At 54.8% G+C, this 19,738-nt stretch overlaps 1 protein-coding gene across 1 annotated transcript in view; it reads left to right on the forward strand.

Annotated features, from left to right (window-relative positions):
• Window positions 1-19,738, forward strand: part of EFCAB8 (EF-hand calcium binding domain 8) — a 47,022-nt gene that overhangs the window by 10,530 nt on the left and 16,754 nt on the right. Inside the window, exons 6-15 of the mRNA XM_069546358.1 lie at window positions 3,105-3,210; window positions 3,443-3,527; window positions 4,076-4,200; window positions 6,110-6,183; window positions 8,289-8,419; window positions 12,931-12,998; window positions 13,313-13,464; window positions 15,364-15,501; window positions 16,852-16,965; window positions 18,091-18,318. Of these exons, the coding sequence (XP_069402459.1) occupies window positions 3,105-3,210; window positions 3,443-3,527; window positions 4,076-4,200; window positions 6,110-6,183; window positions 8,289-8,419; window positions 12,931-12,998; window positions 13,313-13,464; window positions 15,364-15,501; window positions 16,852-16,965; window positions 18,091-18,318 (1,221 nt within the window). The remainder of the gene's footprint in view (window positions 1-3,104; window positions 3,211-3,442; window positions 3,528-4,075; window positions 4,201-6,109; window positions 6,184-8,288; window positions 8,420-12,930; window positions 12,999-13,312; window positions 13,465-15,363; window positions 15,502-16,851; window positions 16,966-18,090; window positions 18,319-19,738) is intronic.

Consider the following 19,738-nt stretch of genomic DNA (forward strand, 5'->3'; position numbering starts at 1 on the left):
CTGGGCTTCTGGGCTAGGCATCCGTGCTTGCTCTTGGGGGCAGGTCTGGCTTCCCGGTGGGGCCATGAGCCTCACACTTCTCTTCTGAGACTAGGATTCCACCTAGATGTCCACTGCACTTGTATGCTCAACAGACACCCTAAACCCACTTGGTCCAGACTGACTGTCGTTGTAGCCTGCCTTGTCCACCAGACTTCCTTGTCCTGTACCCCCCAAGGCAGTGAATGGCATCACCATCCACCAAGGTGCTTGTGATCAACCTCCTGTCCCTGTCCCACCTGCTCCACCATCAAGTCCTGCTGGTTCAAATCTTCTGCTTGGACCAGGGAGGAAGTCACAGTGACTATGAACATGGGCCTCGGAGCCCAACTGCCAGGCATAGATGCTGCCTGACTGCAGCGTCTCTCAGCTGTGTGACCACGGAAGCGACTATAGCGCTCTCCGTGTAGCAGTTTCCCCATCTGTCAAGTGGGCTTAGTAACAGTACCCCCTACACACAGGGCTGCCAGGAGAATTTCATGACCTAATCCATGCCTGGTGCTCGGAGCAGGGCAAGGCACGCAGTAAGCACCTGACCAACATAAGCCGACACTGTCATCATCACTGTCGTCTGAGCCGTCGGCTCCTGGCCCAGTGCGGTGAATGATAAAATGCTCAGGAATAGCCGCTGTGGACTTGGCATTGCCAGGCCAGCAGATGAGGAAGCCTACTCTTCAGAGGAGGCTGAGTGAGCACGCTCTGTGCCTGCAGAGCGTTTCCTGGTTGCGTCGGGGGTCACGTCATCCTGTGGGCTTGGAGCATTCTGGGTCACCCCCCACCCCCGGTGGCTGATGGAGGGAACTGAGGTCTGGAGTTCCAGGAACTCACTCAGGTGCTCCTGGAAATTCATCCCTGTGTTCCCGAGGCTGGGGTTTCTGGCACATTCCACCCTCTTTTTGTCTTGTGTGCTTATTGGGGGAACACATTACAGCCTGAGATTCTGCTTGTGACTCCTATGTGGTCACCTCGGTGCTCCCGAGGGCCATAGCCTGGGATGGCCAAAGAGGACAGAGGGAGGCTCCTGTAGAGGGCCGCAGACGTGGGCCTCCTTCCCTGAGGGGCTGCTTGGGCAAGTGGATGTTGGCAAGAGGGAGCTACCAAGCACCAGCCTCGCACACTCACTGTAGGTCCACGGTTGTCCAAACTGAAAGCCCCAGAGTCTGGGCTTCACTTACCAGCTGTGCAAGCTTGGGCAAGTCTCTGAGACTTCCCAGGGGTCCATTTCTAGTCTGAACACCAGCATGTGTGTGTGTATGGGGGGGTGGGTGGTAGAGAGAGATGGGCGTTACCATCACCTCCATTGTGTGTGGGTGCGACCCTAGCCTGGTGCCAGAGAGGGGCTTCTGGGGCCCTGGTCCATTGTCCTGACCCCTCCCCGCCCCCCCCCCCGCCCCGCCATCAGTGCAGGCTCTTGCTCTTGGTGCTCTGGGTTCTGATGGGACAGTTCAGAGCCTGCGTGGCATTATTCAGGGAGTAAATGGTAAGTTCCTCCTCTTCCCTGGACAGTGCAGCTCGTTTCCGCTGACCCATCTTTGCACGGGGTGTCCCCCGCCGGGAATGCCAGCTCAGGTTGTCTGTGTAAGCGTTGTGCGAGGCTGGCACCAGGGCGGGAGGCACCCCTGCCTGGCCCAGCTCCCCCTGATGCCAGGCAGCACTCAGATGCTTCATCTGTCGTGGTTCCTTTCATTCCTCGCAACCTGGCAGGACAGTTTCTCGTTAATAAGCCAGATGACACTGGCAGATGGTAAACAAGACTCAGGCAAAACAAACAGAATGAATACCGATGTCAGGCGTCAATTATATCAGAGAAGAAAGATTCAGGCACAGAGGGGCGGGTGTGGAAGAGTCTGTCTCTCTCCAACTTGAATTCTGTTCTTACTGGAGGCAACTGCTGCGACCGGTTTGGGGGTGCTCCTCCGTGCCTGTACACACATCCCACCTTTCTTTTTAAATACACAAATGGTAGCACATTAGAATGCTGCTTTTCACCTCACGTTTTCACGTAATAATAGATCTTGGTAACTATTCTGCCTTGTATGTACACAGCTCCCTCGCTCCTAATGTCTGCGCAGTGGTTGGTGTGTGGGTTTATGCAGGGCACCCTTTCCAGGCAACGTCTGGCCTGCTGCTGTCACAGCTGGGCAGCAGTGCCCGCTCCTGCTTATGCTTCTTTGAATACCTGCAAACACATCAGTAGATGTCTCTTGGAAATGGATCCCAGGATCGCAAACTGCACATTTAAAACTCGGATGAGCTTGTCAAACTGCTCTAAAAGCGGCTGTGAGGCTAAGTGAGGCTAAGCGGCTGTAAGCCCAATTTGGTTTTTTGTTGTTCAGTTGCTCAGTCATGTCCGACTCTTTGTGACCCTATGGACTGCAGCACGCCAGGCTTCTCTGTCCTTCACTATCTCCCTAAGTTTGCACAGACTCATGTTCACCGAGTCGGTGGTGCCATCCAACCATCTCGTCCTCTGTCATTCCCTTCTCCTCCTGCCTTCAGTCTCTCCCAGCATCAGGGTCTTTTCCAACAAGTTGGCTCTTTACATCAGGTGGCCAGAGTATTGGAGCTTTAGCTTCAGCATCAGTCCTACCAATAAATATTCAGGGTTAATTTCTTTTAGGATTGACTGATTTGATCTCCTTGCTGTCCAAAGTACTCTCAGGAGTCTTCTCCAACACCACAGTTCAAAAGCATCAGTTCTTCAGCACTCAACCTTCTTTATGGTCCAACTCTCACATCCATACATGACTACTGGAAAAACCATAGCTTTGACTAGACGGGCCTTTGTTGGCTCAGTGATGTCTCTGCTCTTTAATACACTGCCTAGGTTCGTCATAGCTTTTCTTCCAAGGAGCAAGCATTTTACAGACATGGACATTGGTTTTTAAATTGGAAGCTCATCCAAGGCCCACCACTGTAGTTGGTGGTAAGGCTGGGCTCCTCACCGGGTCTGTGCCTGGCTTTGGGGCCTCGGGGGCCAGGAGAGGGTTTGTGGGGACCCTGTGCTCCTGTGCTCTCCTGAGCGAGCCGCCCCAGACCAGGTCTCCTCTGTCCCCTTCTGGCAGCTTTACCGGATCCATCCGTCCCACAGCCAGCAGATGTGGGTCATTGACATGGTGTGTCTGCACAACATGAACCTCATTGCCATTGCGTCCACGGACCAGAAGATAGGTGAGTCCCCGCTGCTCCCCGGGCCGCGCCCGGCCGCCGGGAGCCGTGCACCTGCGCTGAGAGAGATCTGTCGCTCAGTCAACCATGAGCTGGGCTGGAGTCCCCTGGGAGGACTGCTGGGTGGTGACTAGTGAGGCTGCTCACCGTCCCCAGAGATGACCACCCCCCAACCTCCGGCCTAGGGCACGGGTTCGGGTTCCCATATGGGCCTCCTCCTCTGTCTCTTCCCCAGAGTTCTTTGATATCAGTAGCCACAAATGTGCCCGGGTCTTCACCTTCACTGATCTGGACAGCTGTGTCCTGACCATGAACTACTGGTGAGTCTCCTAGGAGAGTGCTGCCGGGTCTTGGCAGCAGCTGCATCACTCAGTGGGGCTGGGGTCTCCAGAAAACCTCTCTGGAAGCAGCTCTGGGGTGACCACACCCCCTGCGCCTGGGTCCTCTTTCCTCCAAGCCGCTCCTGTTTCAGGCCCCTCTTTGAGGCCACTCAGACTCGGCTCCTCTTCCTTGCCCTCTCATCCCGGGTCAGCTGTCAAACTGGCCTGTCCAGCTGTGGCCTGAGGGCTCTGAGCACGTCATGGTCCATCGGTAGGATGACCTGGCAAAGAGCAGCCGAAGGACCACAGAGCCATTTATTTATTTATTTATTTAAATGTGCTGATTTCTCTTAAACCTGGTTCCCTGATGGTCTGGATCCGGGTGGCTGGGCCCATGTTTGGCGGCTGTTGGGGTCCAGGCTGGAAAGCTTTGTGGGCTCTGCCCTCACTCCTGAGGTGGAGGAGGGCCTTGGGAGCCAGGGAGGGGTGGGCGGCGCTGCCGGACGTGCCCAGCCGCTCCGTGGTCTCCTCTGTCTCCCCGTTTCCAGGTCGGACTACCACAGGGCTGTGTTCTGTTACGGGGACACCAAAGGCAATGTCATCATCTTCACCTCTGACGATGTGACCACCGGGCTTTTCAACCCCCGAGTCCTCCCCAGGACCTCCAAATGGGGTAGGGAGACGTGGGGAGTCGGAGGAGACAGTCCTGTCCTGGGAGCTCCTGGGGAGGTGGTACACCAGTGTGCTCAGCTCAGAACCACTATAGGGGGTAGGGGATTGGTGACCGTGGGGAGGGACAGGGCTGAGGAGACCGGCAGTCTCTCTGAAGGTGGGAAATTGTGCCTGTGAGGGCTGGTTCGGGGGCTGAAGCAGGGAGTCTTCAGAACCCTCCTCATCCTAGGGAGGAAAAAACCTATGGCAGCTGAGTGGCCCCTCTGGGCTTTGGGACAAGGGCATGCTTCCTCCATCGTGTGAGCAGAGTTCTGCTCTCCATGGCTGGGAGCTGCCTGTAGGTGGGGAGTGGGGTGGAGCTGAGAGGCTGCCCTGAAGGTGGGCTCTGCGGAGCCTGGAGGAAAGCCCAGCTCCACAGCATGAATCAGCAGGTGACCTTCGCCGAGCCCTTGGGAGCTGAGCATGTCACCTCCTGCAGTTCACCTGCTCCAGGAGGGGCTGATGTTGTCACAGTCTGTTAAGGGAGGAGCAGGGGAGGGTAAAGGGGATGAAGGCTTGCACAGTCCCCACAGGGATGACTGAGATCCCAGGCAGGCAGTCTGCCCCAGAGCTGGCACCTGAACCTCTTGCTGGGCTGTATCTCAAGCTGACTAAATGCTGGAGGGTGCTGTTTGGGGCTGCTCTGCCAAGCGGCAAGGGATCCCATGGCCTTGGAGCCTGGGGCTGTCTGGGGCTTGTCTAAACTGGACCCTGCCCAGGATCGAGGCTTCGACCCACAGTGTCAGTCCTGCAGGCCGCTCCACATCCATCTGGAGGAGGCGGAGGCCACTAGGGGCCCCAGCCCCCAGGAACACTGACTCCCCTCCATCCAGGATTCCAGAGTTGCTTGGGCTTCCAGTCAGAGTTTCTGAACAGCACTCTCTCCAGGGGCTCCCAGGCCTTGGTGACACCCCCTGCCTAGCTTGTTGGGCAGCGTCCACCACCAGCCAGGCAGAAGACGGGTCCTGCCCTGGACGCAGAAGGGGTCTGGCACCCCATGTGCCTGCCTCATCAGCCTCTAGCCCTGGTGCCCAACCTGCCCTGAGGCAGCCCACCCTGGTCACTATGCCACCCTGCAGATTAGCTCAGGAGGTTGTGGTGGTCTTTGAGCTGAGTGGTGGACAGGAAATTGGAAGGGAGGCAGATGAGGCTGAAGTGTTGGATGGGAATCCTTCCACACCACATGCTGACTGAAGGCTGGGGACAAACAAGAAGGGGCATCCAGCAGTGTGTCGACTTGGGAGGGGCTGGACAGACCAGATCTGTGTGACCTGGACTCCGTTGCTGAATCCTGTGCTTCGGTTCCCTTATTCAAATGGGGATGAGCACATTCAGTTCACGGATTTGCTAGAAGGTGGAAGGAGAGAAAGTGGAGGGCAGGGCTGTGCTTACCATGCATGCTCCAGACACGCTTGCTTTACGACACATGCATGCAACTTCTGGGAGCTCGTATTTGCCAGATAAGATGGGGCATGTAGTTTGAAGCAGAATGACAAACTCCCAAATGACTGTTTTCAGAATGAATAAGAGCCCAGGATCTCAGCTCATTCTCCGCTCCTGCAGAGTCCGAGCTCTCTAATGGAGAGGGGAGAGTTGAGTCTCTAAATTCTGGCTCCAGCTCTGCCAGGAGCTGATAGGGGGACTCTGGGCTTCAGTGTTTATTGGCTTGGGTCTGTTTTCTGGGTGCTGAGTTCAGTGTCTGCACTGAACTTGCCAGGACACAGGGAGGTTTGAGCGAGCATTTGTATGGGAAAGCCTTTTGAGGTGCATAGGAGTTGCAAACCAGCTCAAGGGGTCTTGCTTTTGAGGTCTTGTTTGTCCTGCAAATGGGAAGACCTGGTGACCTGGGCCTTGATTTTCTCCCCTATCAGATAACTGGACCAATGTTTCTACCCAGAGGCTTCTAAGTGAGAAGTCCCCTATGTATAGAAGTTACAGGCTGAAGGTAAGGGGGCTCTTTCCTTGGCTGTTTCCGTGGTAACTAGCTGTACACATGTACCACTCAGAAATAAATACAGCAGGTGGCTCTGCCCTTGGGTCTGTGGCGTTGGGCACTGGAAGGGGGCGGAGGCACCTGCTGGATCTCCTCGGCTCTTTCTGCAGAATCCCCAGGCCAGGCTGGTCTCTCTCACCACCTTCCTTGCTCAGACACGCCCCCTCCTGGGTGGCTTCTCACCATTGCCCAATTCCTTTTTCTACATGGTGCTTTCTGCATTCAGCAACTTCAAGAATCATGAGCTAGAAATACCGTCAGGTCGCTCCTTTGCTCAAAATCCCAGTAGCTGTCCTGTTTGAACAAAGTCTCAAGTGCACCCCACGACCATCAGGACGGGAAGGGCTCTGGCCCCTGGCTTGTTTCTGGTCCTGCTTTCTGCCTTGCTTCTCCTCGCTCTGCCACAGAAATGCCAGCGAACTGCTGCTCTCTGAGTGTGAAGCCCTTGGCACTGCAGGGCCTTGACACGTGCCATTCCTTTAGGCTGCTGTGCTCTCACCCTACTTGCCGTACGCACCCCTCGACTTCCTCTGGGTCCCAACCAGCCAGCCTAGCACAGCCTTGCTTGCCATCCACCTCTGCCTTCATCCCTTCACTGCAGCGCTTATAGCAGAGGTCCCCACCCTGGCATGAGGGGATGATTCGAGGAAGACAGTTTTTCCATTGACTGGGGTAGGGGATGGTTTCAGGGTGATTCAAGCGCATTACATTCATTGTGCACCTTGTTTCTATTGTTATTACATCAGCTCCACCTCAGCTCATCAGGCATTAGATCCTGGAGGTTGGGTACCCCCTGGCATATAGGATTGCGGTGCCTGTCACAATGATTGTTTTTCTCCCATACCTCTGAGCTGTTCTCTGACATGAGCTGGCTTTTCTATAATTCAGCTCAATCCTAACACTGTCTACCCAAAGATAGCATCAGACCCTGCGGGTTAAGGGTCCCACGAGACTGCCCTCCACTTCCAATGCCAAGTGCAAGTTCAGGTTGTCACCCGTGCTTCTGACCCACTGGCATAAATGAGGTTTCCATGATCCCCCCTCCTTGGGTTTGATTAATTTGCCAGAGTAGCTCACAGAACTTGGAGAAACGTTTTACTTCACTAGATTACCTTTTTCTTTTTTTTTAATAAAAAGATGTAATTTAGGAACAGCCAGGTGGCAGAGATGCAGAAGGCACGGCAGAAGGGGGCGTGGAGCTGCCATCCCTGTCTGGGTCCCCACTCTCCCTGCACATGTTCTCCAGCCCAGAAGTTTTCTGAATCCCGTCCTTTTGGGTTTCTACAATAGCTTCATTACATAGGCGTGGCTGATCGCTTCGTCAGCCTTTGGTAATCAAACCATTCTCCAGCCCTCACCGTGACAGGCACTTGGTGAAACAGCGCACATGAAACCCAGCTCAGTGCCTGATGACCCCTCCAGTCACCTTGTCCATTCTTGTCCTGGAGAGGAAAGTCTCCCGACTGGAAGGCCAAGCATGGGGCCAGACCTCAGAGTGCATCCAGCCAGGCCATGCCCTAGGCCTGTGGGTTGCAGCCTTTTTTCCACCCAAGTTGCACCAGATAACATACTCGTGTTCTGCATACCTCGTCCTGACAAACACGAGGAGGGTGGGGGGGAGCCGGGAAGCGCTGGCTCCCTGTCAACTAGGAATGAGGGTGGATGGCAGGGACTGTGGACTAGGCAGACCTGGATCCATCCTGCCTCCCACCTTGGGATGGGGCCACAGAGAATGGTGTTAGTATGCACTGGACCTAGCCTGTCCTCTGATCTATAAACAAGAGTTCACGTGACAGGAGATTTCAGTGCTTCTCACCTGTTCCATTGACAACTGGTGGCCATACTGTCCTGGTCACATTACCTGGGCTAGGACTGTGCTCCACATTAGCTGGAGCACTTTGCCAGGGCCTTCATCACTAGCACTAGATGTGGGATCTCCTGGCCCTGCCAGCCTCTGGTACCTGCCGCTTTCTGGGAGCTGGGCCTGGACAAGGCGGGGCTGGGCCTGGACGACTGTGCTTGGGTTGGGTCTTCCACCACCATCGCTCTCTTTCCAGGCTCTCCACCTCAACTGGTGCCAACAGGTCAAGTTCATCCCCCAGCTGAACCTGGTGGCCTCCTGTTCAGCCATTGACAAGTCCTCTCTGGTGCTGACAGTGTTGCCATCCAAAGTCCCAGACAGCCTCAAGTAAGGGGCACCCATCTGCAGGTGGAGGTGGTGGGTCTGGGAGAGGGTGGATGGTGACACAGACTCTGGGATGCCAGCTTCGCTTCAGCCACATGTGGCCGTCCCTGCTGAGAGGTGGCCTGCCTCCAGGACAGTGGCATCTCCTGTGGGCAGTACCGAGGCCTGTGGATCAGGCTGGGTACAAAGAATCACTGTGTATCCTGAGAGCCGACAGTGGGCTGTGGTGGTTGGAATATGGGCTCTGGAGTCTGGTTTTCATTTTTTAAAATTGAGATTGTCAGTTTTGAAAATTGACATAAAATATTATATTAAGTTTCAGGTGTTCGATAGAATGACTTGATACTCATATATAATTTGTGAGGGCTCCCCTGGGGATTCAGTCAGCAAAGAATCCACCTGCAATGTGGGAGACCTGGGTTCGACTCCTGGGTTGGGAAGATCCCCTGGAGGAGGGCATGGCAACCCACTCCAGTATTCTTGCCTGGAGAATCCCACGGACAGAGGAGCCTGGCGGGCTGCAGTCCATGGGGTCCCAAAGAGTCACACGTGACTGAGCGACTAAGACACATGTGTTGTGAAAGGATCACAGTAAGTCTAGTTAACATCTATCACTGCACACAGTTACACGTTTCTTTTTCCCTTTCCTGTGATGAGAACTTTTACGGAGTCTGGTTTTAATCATTCTGGCATTGCCACCAGCAGCAAAAATATAAGGTCTCTTTTATCCACCAGTCTATACACAAAGTTCAGCACAAAGGCTGGCGCATAGTATGAGACAGTCGGAAAAATGTTTTCTGAGTGAAGGGATGAACGTGAGTTGCTTTACTTCTGTGAACCTCAGTTTCCTCCTGTTCTCAAAGGGACGATAACAGCCCTTCACTTACCTCAAGGCTTACGTGAGTGAGTGCCCTGCATGGCCTGTAGTTGGCCACACTAATTCTTTGGAGATGGTTCTAATATATTTCCTTCTTGTTTGATTCCTTTACCCCAGAGGGAGTATTTTCTTCTGTTGTCTTTTTTAATTTTTTGAAAATCAACTGTTAGGAATTCCCTGGTGGTTCAGTGGTTAGGGTTCCACGATTTCACTACTGAGGGCCCAGGTTTCATCCATGATTGGACAGCTAAGATCCTACAAGCTGCATGTGCAGCCAAGAAAATAAAATCAACTGTTAGTCATACAGGTATATGTATATATGTTAAGAAGATTCAAACATAAATGAATCTGGAAACTTGTGGGGCCCCCTCCCCCTCCCCGTTCCCTCATCCAATCCTCAAGTCCTGGAACTAACTGTAGGCTGGAGGAGGGGAGCATATGCCTGAGGCAGTGGGGAGGCTTCCGTCTTGCTTTTTGTGCTTTGAGTGGAGTGGTGTGGTGGCATTTTGCTTGGAGCTGGCTTGTCGGTTTGGTTCCTCTGATTTGGTGGGAGTATTACCTCATGTTGGTGACATGTCTCTCATTCAGCTTGTTTTATTGGCTCTCAGTGGGAGGAGGCTGTCACGGGGATTACTGCGTTGTGGCCACGAGGGCCTCGGTGGCTGGCCCTGCTGCATTCCCTCTCCAGCCACACTGGCGCCCTCGTTGTTCAAGCATGTTCCTGACCCCGGCCTTTGCATTGTTCCTCTCTGCCTGTTTTTTTTTTTTTTTTGAAACATTTTTCCTTTTATGAAAGATTTTATAGAAATAGAGAAATAGTATAATGCTTTCTAAGTTTGATCCCTAGGTTGAGAAGATTCTCCTTAAGAAGGGAATGGCTACCCACTCCAGTATTCTTGCCTGGGAAATCTCATAGACAGAGGAGCCTGGTGGGCTACAGTCGATGGGGTTGCAAAGAGTTGGACACAACTGAGCAACTAACACTTTAATATTCCTAGTGCTATCTAAGTTAATCTTTACCCAAGTGTCTCAAAAACATCTTGTTGTTACTATTTGGAATTAGATATGGGCAGGGTCCTAGGACGGTTCTGAGCAGAGGAATGGTGTGGTCTGACACGCGGAGCATCTTTCTGGCCGCTCTGTTGCAGAGTGGTGGTCGTGGAGGTATTAGTCGCTAAGTCGTGTCCAACTCTTATGAACCCGTAGACTGCAGCCTGCCAGGCTCCTCTGTTCATGGGATTCTCTAGGCAAGAATGCTGGAGTGGGTTGCTGTTTCCTTCTCCAGGGGATCTTCCTGACCCAGGAATTGAACCCGAGTCTCCTTCATTGCAGGCAGATTCTTTACCGACTGAGCTAAGAGGGAAGCCGTGTATGCGCAGGAGGGGAAATAAGGACACCAGTAAGGACGCCATTGTATTAACTCAGGGCGCACACGATAGTGGCCTGGAGTCCGCCAGGAGTGGACATCAGGATTTATTTTAGGGGTGGGTTGCAGAATATATAGCTATACACCTGTGCACATACCCCGTTTCTTCATGTATGAGTGCAGTATATGCCCTGGCCAGCAGGGGGCACCACTGACTGCTCTTGTTCAGTCTCTCAGTTATGTCTAAGGCTGCGAGCCCCCACCAGGGAAGCACGCCAGGCTTCCCTGCCCATCACCCACTCCCGGAACTTGCTCAGACTCATGTCCATTGAGTCCGTGATGCCTTCCAGCCATCTCATCCTCTGTCATCCTCTTCTCCTCCTGCCTTTGATCTTTCCCAGCATCAGGGTCTTTTCCAGTGAGTTAGGTGATGTCCTCTTGGGGCACGGCCTCTGCAGGTGGGGCCGGCACTGTCAACCCAAATTCTGCCTCTGGAGTGGCCTTGTGGCCTTCTTCCCTGAGTCGCACCCTGACCTTCCAATCTCTTCTCCACACAGAAGTCTCCTGCCGACCTGGTCTCCTTCAGCGGTCTGTTTATTTCCCTGCAGGACTTGCCATGATGAGTACATGCCCATTTCCTTGTCTCTCTATTATTTGCTTGCTGAGGTGGTTTTCCTCTAGATGGGAAACTCCAGTGAAGGCAGGAGCATCCTGCCTGCTCATCCTGGAAGGGCACAGGAACTGGGAAACCTTCGTTGAATAGATGGGTGAATCAGCCTGAAATAGTTTCTGGTGACATTTTGTGACAGTTCTTCCAGGATATTTCTTTGCACACATTCAGCGTGGAGGGAGACATATCTGGTTTGACAACATAGATATTTCATATGCTTTTCTTGAACTTTTGAGTTTTAGAGGAAGCCTTCTGGCTGTGGGGTGGGGAGCACAGAGAAGTGGGAAAAAGGCAGGAGGTTAAGAGCCCCCCACCCCAGGAGGCTGATACAGAAGTGAAGGGGGCCTAGGCCCTGGTGGGATGTGGGCAAAGGGAATTTGGGGCTCGGCTGAATAGTGGGAATTCAGGAGAGAGAGCCTCCACGGTGATAACCAGGCTTAGCCCCCCGGGTAGCGGCAGAGGAGCAGTTCAGGGCCGAGTCTGGTTGAGAACATGCTGGAGTTGAGTTTATTTACTCATGGCTGTGCTGGGTCTTCGTTGCGACGTGCGGGCTTTCTCTAGTTGCTGTGAGTGGGGGCTACTCTTCGCTGCAGTGCGGGAGCACCTCGTTGCAGGGGCCTCTCTTACTGCAGAGTACAAGCTGTAGGTACCCGGGCTTCAGCAGTTGCAGCACATGGGTCAGTAGTTGTGGCTTAGTCGCTCCACAGCACGTGGAATCTTCCTGGACTGGGGATCGACCCGTATCCCCTGGGTTGTCAGGATGATTCTTACCCACTGAGGCACCAGTGAAGGCCTGGAGTTGAGTTTTGAAGGGAGAGTTTGAGTAGAAAGAGTTGGTGGGGCAGGATGTGTGGACATGAGGGAACAGCACGCACGAAGGCATAGAGCTTCTAGGGCTCTGGGGCCTGTGAGGCCACTGGGCTTGACTTTCTCCCTGACCTTCCTGGAACCCCTCCCTGGGCCGACATGCCCTCCTGAGCACCCCTCTGAACCCCCCTACCCTCCAGTCCTACCGCACCTCTTCCTTTCCTGGGGCTCTCGTTCTGAGCCTCCTGCCTCTTCCTGTCACGCTCATGCTGGGTTTTAATTCTGAAACCCCGTCCCCTCCAGCCCCTGCCCTTGGCCAAGCTCCCTCATCGTGGCTGCTGACAGTCTTCAGGGTTGTGTGAGGGTCCCGGTGACTCACAAGACAGCACCCTGCACAGGGACCGGCAGGCAGCAGGAACTTTATTTTCTACCCGCAGCCTTTGGGGGCCCTTCCCTCCCCTGCCCTTTGCTTTGCATCCTGGGTGGGAGGACCCTCATCCCAGGAGAGTGAAGGTGCCGATGGAGTTCAGTCTCCTGCTCTGGGGGCTGCTCTCACCTTCACAGGCAGGTGAGGGTGGGCGTCTCTTCTAGGCGCTGCTGGTGCCCGATGAGCTGGGGGCTGCAGGGCTAGCCCAGGGCAGGGTCCCAGGGACTGCTCCTCTCCTTGGATGGAGAGGTAATGACTCGTCCCTGTACCCCCCACCCCCCGCGGCCCTGCCTCCAGCTCCTCCCATCCCAGGCTCAGAAGCTCTCCCGAGGCCACTGGTCCCAGCCTGCCTCCTTTGCCATTGTAGGGTGTCAGTGCTGAATTTGAGAAAAGGGATTCTTTGCTTCGATTACTGTCCAGACAAGAACGTCCTGGGTAAGTGACGTTTGTATCACGTGGAAGGTGCTGGTCTGGCAGAACTAGGGTGAGGGCTGCTGAGGGTGTGGGACCTATCAGAGTTGAGTGAGAGGCCTCGTGGCATCTGGCCTCTGGCCACTCCGGTGCCCACTCATGGGCACCTGGGGTGGAGTGGTGACACGGGCTTGCTTGGCTTCGTGGTGGAGGGGATGGGGTAGGGAGGGCAGGGATGGGTCGTAACAGCAGCTGTCGTCTGGCTGGAGTCCGAGGCCTGTCCAGGACAAGGTCCCAGCACAAGCCCCTAGTGGCTGATACCCGGTTTTCAACTCCAGTGACTGGTGGCTATGACCCCCTCATCCGCCTGTGGAACCCCTTCTTCTCAAGAAAGCCCGTGTGGCTGATGAAGGGGCATCAGACTTCAGTGACACACGTCGTTGTGAACAGCAAGGGCAGCAGCATCCTCTTCAGCGTCTCCAAGGACAAGGTGTCAGCCTGGGGGAGCCCAGCTCTGACGCCCCCTGACCCATAAGTTCCCATTTCCCAAAGATGCTGGCCCATAGATAATGAGCTAGCTCAGCCAGCCGGGGGCTGCCAGTTGGCAGGAGCCTGAGGCTCAAGGAGTGGTGGGACCTCCCTGCCCATGGTCCCACCCATGCCCAAAGGCCTAGAGAGGGGCACCCCAGGTGGCACCATGGGTCTCTGACCACCTCACCCCCCACCACAGTAGAAGCCTGAGCCCAGCTCTGAGCAGCCCACTAGAGCTGCTTTCCATGTAGCCCAGCCTGGCTACTTAGTTTGTGGTCCTGGGCAGGGCCCTTCGCTTAACTAGGTCTCAGTCTCCTCATCCAGAGAATGGCTGTTGAGTGATTTAGAGGAGGGCAGGTGGTAAAGGAGCAGCGGCCCGACTGACACATAGTAGGTGTACAACACAGGTGAGCCTTTCCCCTCCCCCAGACCCAGACTTGCTGCTCTCAGCTCTCCCAGTGACCTCTCTTGGCTTCCCTGGCAGTCAGGGCTGGAACGGACCTTCCTCAAATGCCCGAGCTCCTCTGCTCAGGCCCATTACTCTGCCCCTCTGAGCTATGGGTTCAGGATCTCTCCCCACCTATGGGGGATTGCACATCAACAGTCCCAGGGGTCTTCCTGCAGGGGAAAAGGTTGTGTCTTCTGGGACTCGGTAGGTCAGAAGTGGGCAGGGCCCTTGGGTCACCAGGACATGCTCCCCGGCACACCCCACACTTGTTATTGTCTGGAATGCTTTTGGCAGCGCCGGGAGCTGGGCATTGTCCCCTCTGATGAAGACTCTGAGACTGGAGGGGTGGGGAGACAGAAACAGATGCTCACGGTCAGCGATGAGCAGAGCCAGGATGTGGATGGGGTCTGTGGATTCAAGCCCCTGCCCTGTCCAGTTTGGTGCCGATGCCCCTGGGTGAGGAGGGTCCCGCAGGGACTTCCACGGGCCCCTCTGGGGACACTTCCTCAACCTGGGAGGAACCTGGGGGACAGGCTGGCCTTTTGGGCAACTAAGTTGGCAGTTCTGTCTGTGCCCCGCCTGGCTTTACTGGAGGGAGGCTGGGGCGGGAGCTGAGTGTCTGGGGAGGCACGGCCTGCCTGGTGAGGTCTCCATCCTCGGCTAATGAGCAGCAGGTCCTCAGGCAGGGTAGATGCCTTGGGAAGAGGAGATTGGGAGTAGTGTGTATGGCTCGGTTGCCTCATATGACCATAGGTAAGGACTGATGCTGAGGCTGAAACTCCAATACTTTGGCCACCTGATGCAAAGAACTGACTCATTTGAAGAGACCCTGATGCTGGGAATGATTGAAGGCAGGAGCAGAAGGGGACGACAGAGGATGAGATGGTTGGATGGCATCATTGACTCAAGGGACATGAGTTTGAATAAACTTCGGGAGTTGGTGGTAGACAGGGAAGCCTGGCGTGCTGCAGTCCATGGGGTTGCAAAGAGTCAGACACGACTGAACAACTGAATTGAGCGACTGAACTGAACCTGAACTGAATGATGTCTCTGGGCTTCCCAGGTGGAGCTAGTGGTAAAGAACCTGCCTGCCAATGCAGGAGACGTAAGGGATGGGGGTTCGATCCCTACATAGGGAAGAGCCCATAGAGGAAGGCATGGCAATCCACGCCAGTATTCTTACCTGGGACATCCAATGGACAGGGGCACCTGGCAGGCTACAGTCCACGGGGTCGCAAAGAGTCAGTCGTGACTGAGCAGCTAAGCCCACATGCGCGGTGTCTCCGTCATAGGCTTTGGTCTGTGGCAGTGACTTAGCGCAGTGGCTGTGCTCCCAGGAGCGCCCGCAGGCCTCGGGCCAGCTGCACCCCTGAGAGCCCACTCTTGACCTCTCCGCTGATTCCCCCCCAGAATATTCGCGTGTGGGACATGCAAGACTACCAGTGTCTTCAGTCCTTTTGCGGGAAGCATTTTGCCCTGGGACACTGCCCCATCACCAGCATCTACTTCCACAAAGAGGACAACTCGCTCATCTGCAGCACCTATTCGGTGAGTGCTCTGCAGGAGGGAGGCGGGCCACGGCTGCACGAGGAAGGGAGGGGCCGTGGTCTGCTGACCTGAGGGGCGCCGAGGGGCGGCCACACCCTGTCCTGACTGAGACTGCTGTATGCCGTGAGGACAAAGCTGCTGGGCTCTGCGGCCTGGCCCTCAAAGCGCTGTTGCCTGCGATTTCCTGGAGGACTGTTTCTAGGCCCCCAGTGGTCTCCCTCTATGTTGCTCTTGCTGCTCTCTTGACCTTTGCCCCCTCCAGTCCCTCCTTCTGGAAGCCCACCTTGACCCCCAGGCTAGGTTGGAAGCCTTTGCTCCAAGCTCCCTTGCCTGCCCTGGATCACAGCCCTTACGACTGTGTCCTGTTACGGTAACGTGACTGTCTTTCCTGCCAAATCATGAGCCCCAAGAGGGCAGGGCCCACACCCACACCCGAGCAGTCCCTCTGAAGGAGAGAACCTGGGGGAACCTGCCATGAAGCCTGCCTGTGAGCCGTGACTTAGCTGGTGCCCATGGGAGGTCTGCCCTGAACCCCTCAGGATGGGACAGCCTGGGAGAAGCACAAGGGGCTGACTGTCCAGGGTGCCAGTGGTTGAGGGTGGCACTGCGACAAGATGGAGGTTAGGGGGCTCCAGGGATGCTTGGCAGCCAGTAGAAGAGGTTCGATCCAGAAAGGGAGACGAGGGTGTCATCTGTGGTTGAGAGGAAGTGGTGGCTCTACATGGCTCTTCTTCCCTCTGTTGGCCAGGTCACACCCTCAGTGTCCTTGTGCCCTTGGCTGACTCTCCCAGATGGCAGGTGTCCTGAGAAGGGAGTTGGTGGGTTCCTTCCCCTCTGCTGAGTGTCAGGACAGCTGTCAGCACTTGTTGAATTCAACAGACCTTTGAAATCCATTTCAAAGCAGAGAGTATATTAATTAGGCACTGGCCCACCCCTCAAGGAACTCATGGGGGAGTAGCATAACAGATAATTTTAGTAGGAAATGCTGTACGTTGTGATGTAGATACGTGCTGGGTGCCTCACGGAGCACAGAGAAAGGATCCTGAGCCTGGCTGGAGGCTAAGGCAGTCAGGGACGGCTTCCTGGATGAGGGGACACCAGATCGAGGCCTTATGCTTTTCAGAAGTTATAAAAGGGACTTGGACTTGTGTTTTGGGGTTGTAGGAGCTCTAGGGGTTGGAAGCTCTGATCTCAGGAAGTAGGGGCATGGAGTTGGGGTGAGGTGTCAGCAAGCCTGCACATGGTTGAGGATGTCTTGGTGTCTTGGTTTACTGGAAGTTTCTCCCTGGGGCCAGTCACTGACAGTGTGCCCTTCTGACTGCCCAACTCTCTGCCGCTCCTCCCCTACAGATTGGAATCCTGAAAGGGTACCTGGAGACACAGGGGCCTGGGAGAGCAGAGGAGAAGACCACGACTCACAGCACGCCCCTGTGCGCCGTCCTCTACAGCAAGGTTTTCAAGCAGGTCAGTGGGCAGCAGCTTATCTCTAGGGCTGGCAGCAGGCACAGGGGGCGGGATGGGGCAGGACTCTCAGAGCTTGGGTGGTGGTACGGGGCAGCGGGAGGTCGGCGAGCAGCTGTCTTGCACAGGAGTTGCCCTGGGGGAGACCGGAGCTCCACCAAGTGGCCACTGAGTCACCAAACTCCTCTGAGCCTGTGTGCCCCTGGCTACCACCCCAGGTCAGTTCTGGGCAGCCTTCTTTCCACTGTGTGTGACGGGGTGTGGGCTGCTCTTTGAAGATCCTGGGGTGGGTGTTGCTCCTGGAGGTCATTTCCAGGGAAACTGTGGTTCAACTTTGTAATGGAATGGGAGGGAGGCCCAGGCTGTGGTCCTGAGCAGAGATCTCTGCATTGGGCAGAGCAACTAGGCAGGCAGATTCTGAAGTGTGGGGACAGCAGGGGCTCCTGGGCCCTCTGCCCCCTCCCACTGGTGCCCATTTCCTGGCTGGGGCTCTGGGTAGGGCGGCTCTGTCTGCTGCAATGTGGCCTTAGCAGTGGGAGGTCAGCACTTACCTCTTTGGGTTTCCCTCTCGTTCTGGCTCTTGGCACCACCACTCCTCATACCTTAGGGCTCCTCAGCGCCCTTAACCAGTTAAAAAAAAATCTCCCTTATCCAGCTTTTCTGGATGTTCTCAATGGGAAGGTTAGTCTGAAGGAACATCCTCTGTTGCTGTTTCATCGTCACAGTCGTGATGTTGCTTCAGGTGGGGTGACCTATCTTTACCCAACATTTCCCTGCTTAGAGGGCTGTTGTTTTTTTTTTCCTATCCTCCATGTTAATGCTTTTTCAGTAAGTGTCTTTTCTGGATTCGATATGATTTTCTCTGGAAAGATTCTGATAAATTCCATTTCAGAGTTAAAGGGGATTTTACCAAAGTGGTTCCTTCTAAAACAACTGTGCCAGTTTGCAGAGGGCAGAGGAAGGCCTGTTTTCGAGAGTGGGTTGTCCTGCAGCAGGAGGGCCCAGAGCGCCTGTCTTCTCGGTACTCTGAGTGGTGGCTGGGCTACCAGCAGTCATGCCAGCTGGCTGCTGCCCTTGGGAGTGGGGCCTTCCCCTCCCCAGGAGCCCTGGCTGTGTGCTCCCCCACAGGTGGTGAGCGGCTGTCTGAGCGGCATGGTGAGTGTGTGGGAGGCCGTGACGGGCAGGAAGCTGATGGAGTTCTCAGTGACGGGTGACCAGCAAGTGGAGCTGACTGCCATGTCCCTGGATGAGTCAGAGGGGTGTCTGCTCACGGGCCTGCGTGATGGCACCATAAAGATGTGGAACTACAGCGTTGGCGAATGCCTGCTGACCTTCCCCAGCGCGGACAAGTTAGAGGTCAGTCTGGCCCATAGGGGTCCCTGGGGGCCCCTCACAGCTCCTGTGACCCCCAGCACGTGCTATTTCTCATATCTCCCTGAAAGGCTGTGCACACAGACTCCCTGGCTTTGTGCCTCCCTGAGCCTTTGTGCATAAAATGAAGATAGTTGAGACTTCCCTGAAGGGCCAGTGGTTAAGACTTCACCTTCCATTGCAGGGGGTGGGGGTTTGATCCTTGGTTGGGGAGGCAAGATCCCACATGCCTTGAGGCCAAAAAAACCCAACACACAAAGCAGAAGCAATGTGGTAACAAATTCAATAAAGACAAAAAATGGTCCACATTAAACCAATCTTAAAATAAATCAAATCAATAGATAATAGGGCCTGTCCTCCACAGATGTTCTTCAGACGTCAGCTACTCTTGCTCTTTTAGTGTGTTAGTACTTCTCTTCTTATATCTTGGGAGGATTTTCCCAGGTGGCTCCGGTGGTAAGACATTCACCTGCCAATGCAGGAGACTCAGTGGCACCCCACTCCAGTACTCTTGCCTGGAAAATCCCATGGACTGCAGCCTACCAGGACGGAGGAGCCTGGTAGGCTGCAGTCCATGGGGTCGCGGAGAGTCGGACACGACTGAGCGACTTCACTTTCACTTTTCACTTTCATGCATTGGAGAAGGAAATGGCAACCCACTCCAGTATTCTTGCCTGGAGAATCCCAGGGATGGGGGAGCCTGGCGGGCTGCCGTCTGTGGGGTTGCACAGAGTCGGACACAACTGAAGCGACTTAGCAGTAGCGGTAGCAGCAGGAGGTCCTGAGTCAGTGGGTTCGATCCCTGGGTCAGGAAGATCCCCTGAAATAGAAAATGGCCAACTGCTCCAGTATTTTATTGCTTGGGGAATTTCATGGGCAGAGGAGCCTGGTGAGCTGCAGTCCATGGCGTCGCAGAGACATGACTGAGCAGCTGAGCACACAGGCAGCCTACGTCTTAGGGCTTCAGGTGGCATTGTTGGTAGTGGGGTCATGTGATTCAGAGCCACCCATACCCCTGTTTGGGAAATGCCCGCCAGGGTTATGAGGAAGATCTGTGGGCAAAGTGCAAAGCCAGCAGTTCCTCTTTGGGACTTGAGCCTATTACAAACTTGTGACACAGTTCTTTAAGAAACTCAGAAGGAGCACTTGGCCAAGAAGCCAGGGATTAGGGACTGGTCCAGATCCTATGACTCAGTTGTGTGACCTTAGCGAGGCTTGACCTTGGCTTTCCTCTTGTCCCCTATAAGATGGACATGGACACTTACCCAATCTGCCACCTCCAAGTCCATCACATGGATAATGGGCTGTGAGAGCACTCTGAAAAAAAATATGGTGGTTTCACCACTAGGGAAAGTCTCATCATCATGCAGAGTTTGGATTTCCTGCTTGGTATGGTTAGGAAGAC

The sequence above is a fragment of the Ovis canadensis genome, chromosome 13, assembly GCF_042477335.2.
Source record: "Ovis canadensis isolate MfBH-ARS-UI-01 breed Bighorn chromosome 13, ARS-UI_OviCan_v2, whole genome shotgun sequence".
Lineage (NCBI taxonomy): Eukaryota > Metazoa > Chordata > Mammalia > Artiodactyla > Bovidae > Ovis > Ovis canadensis.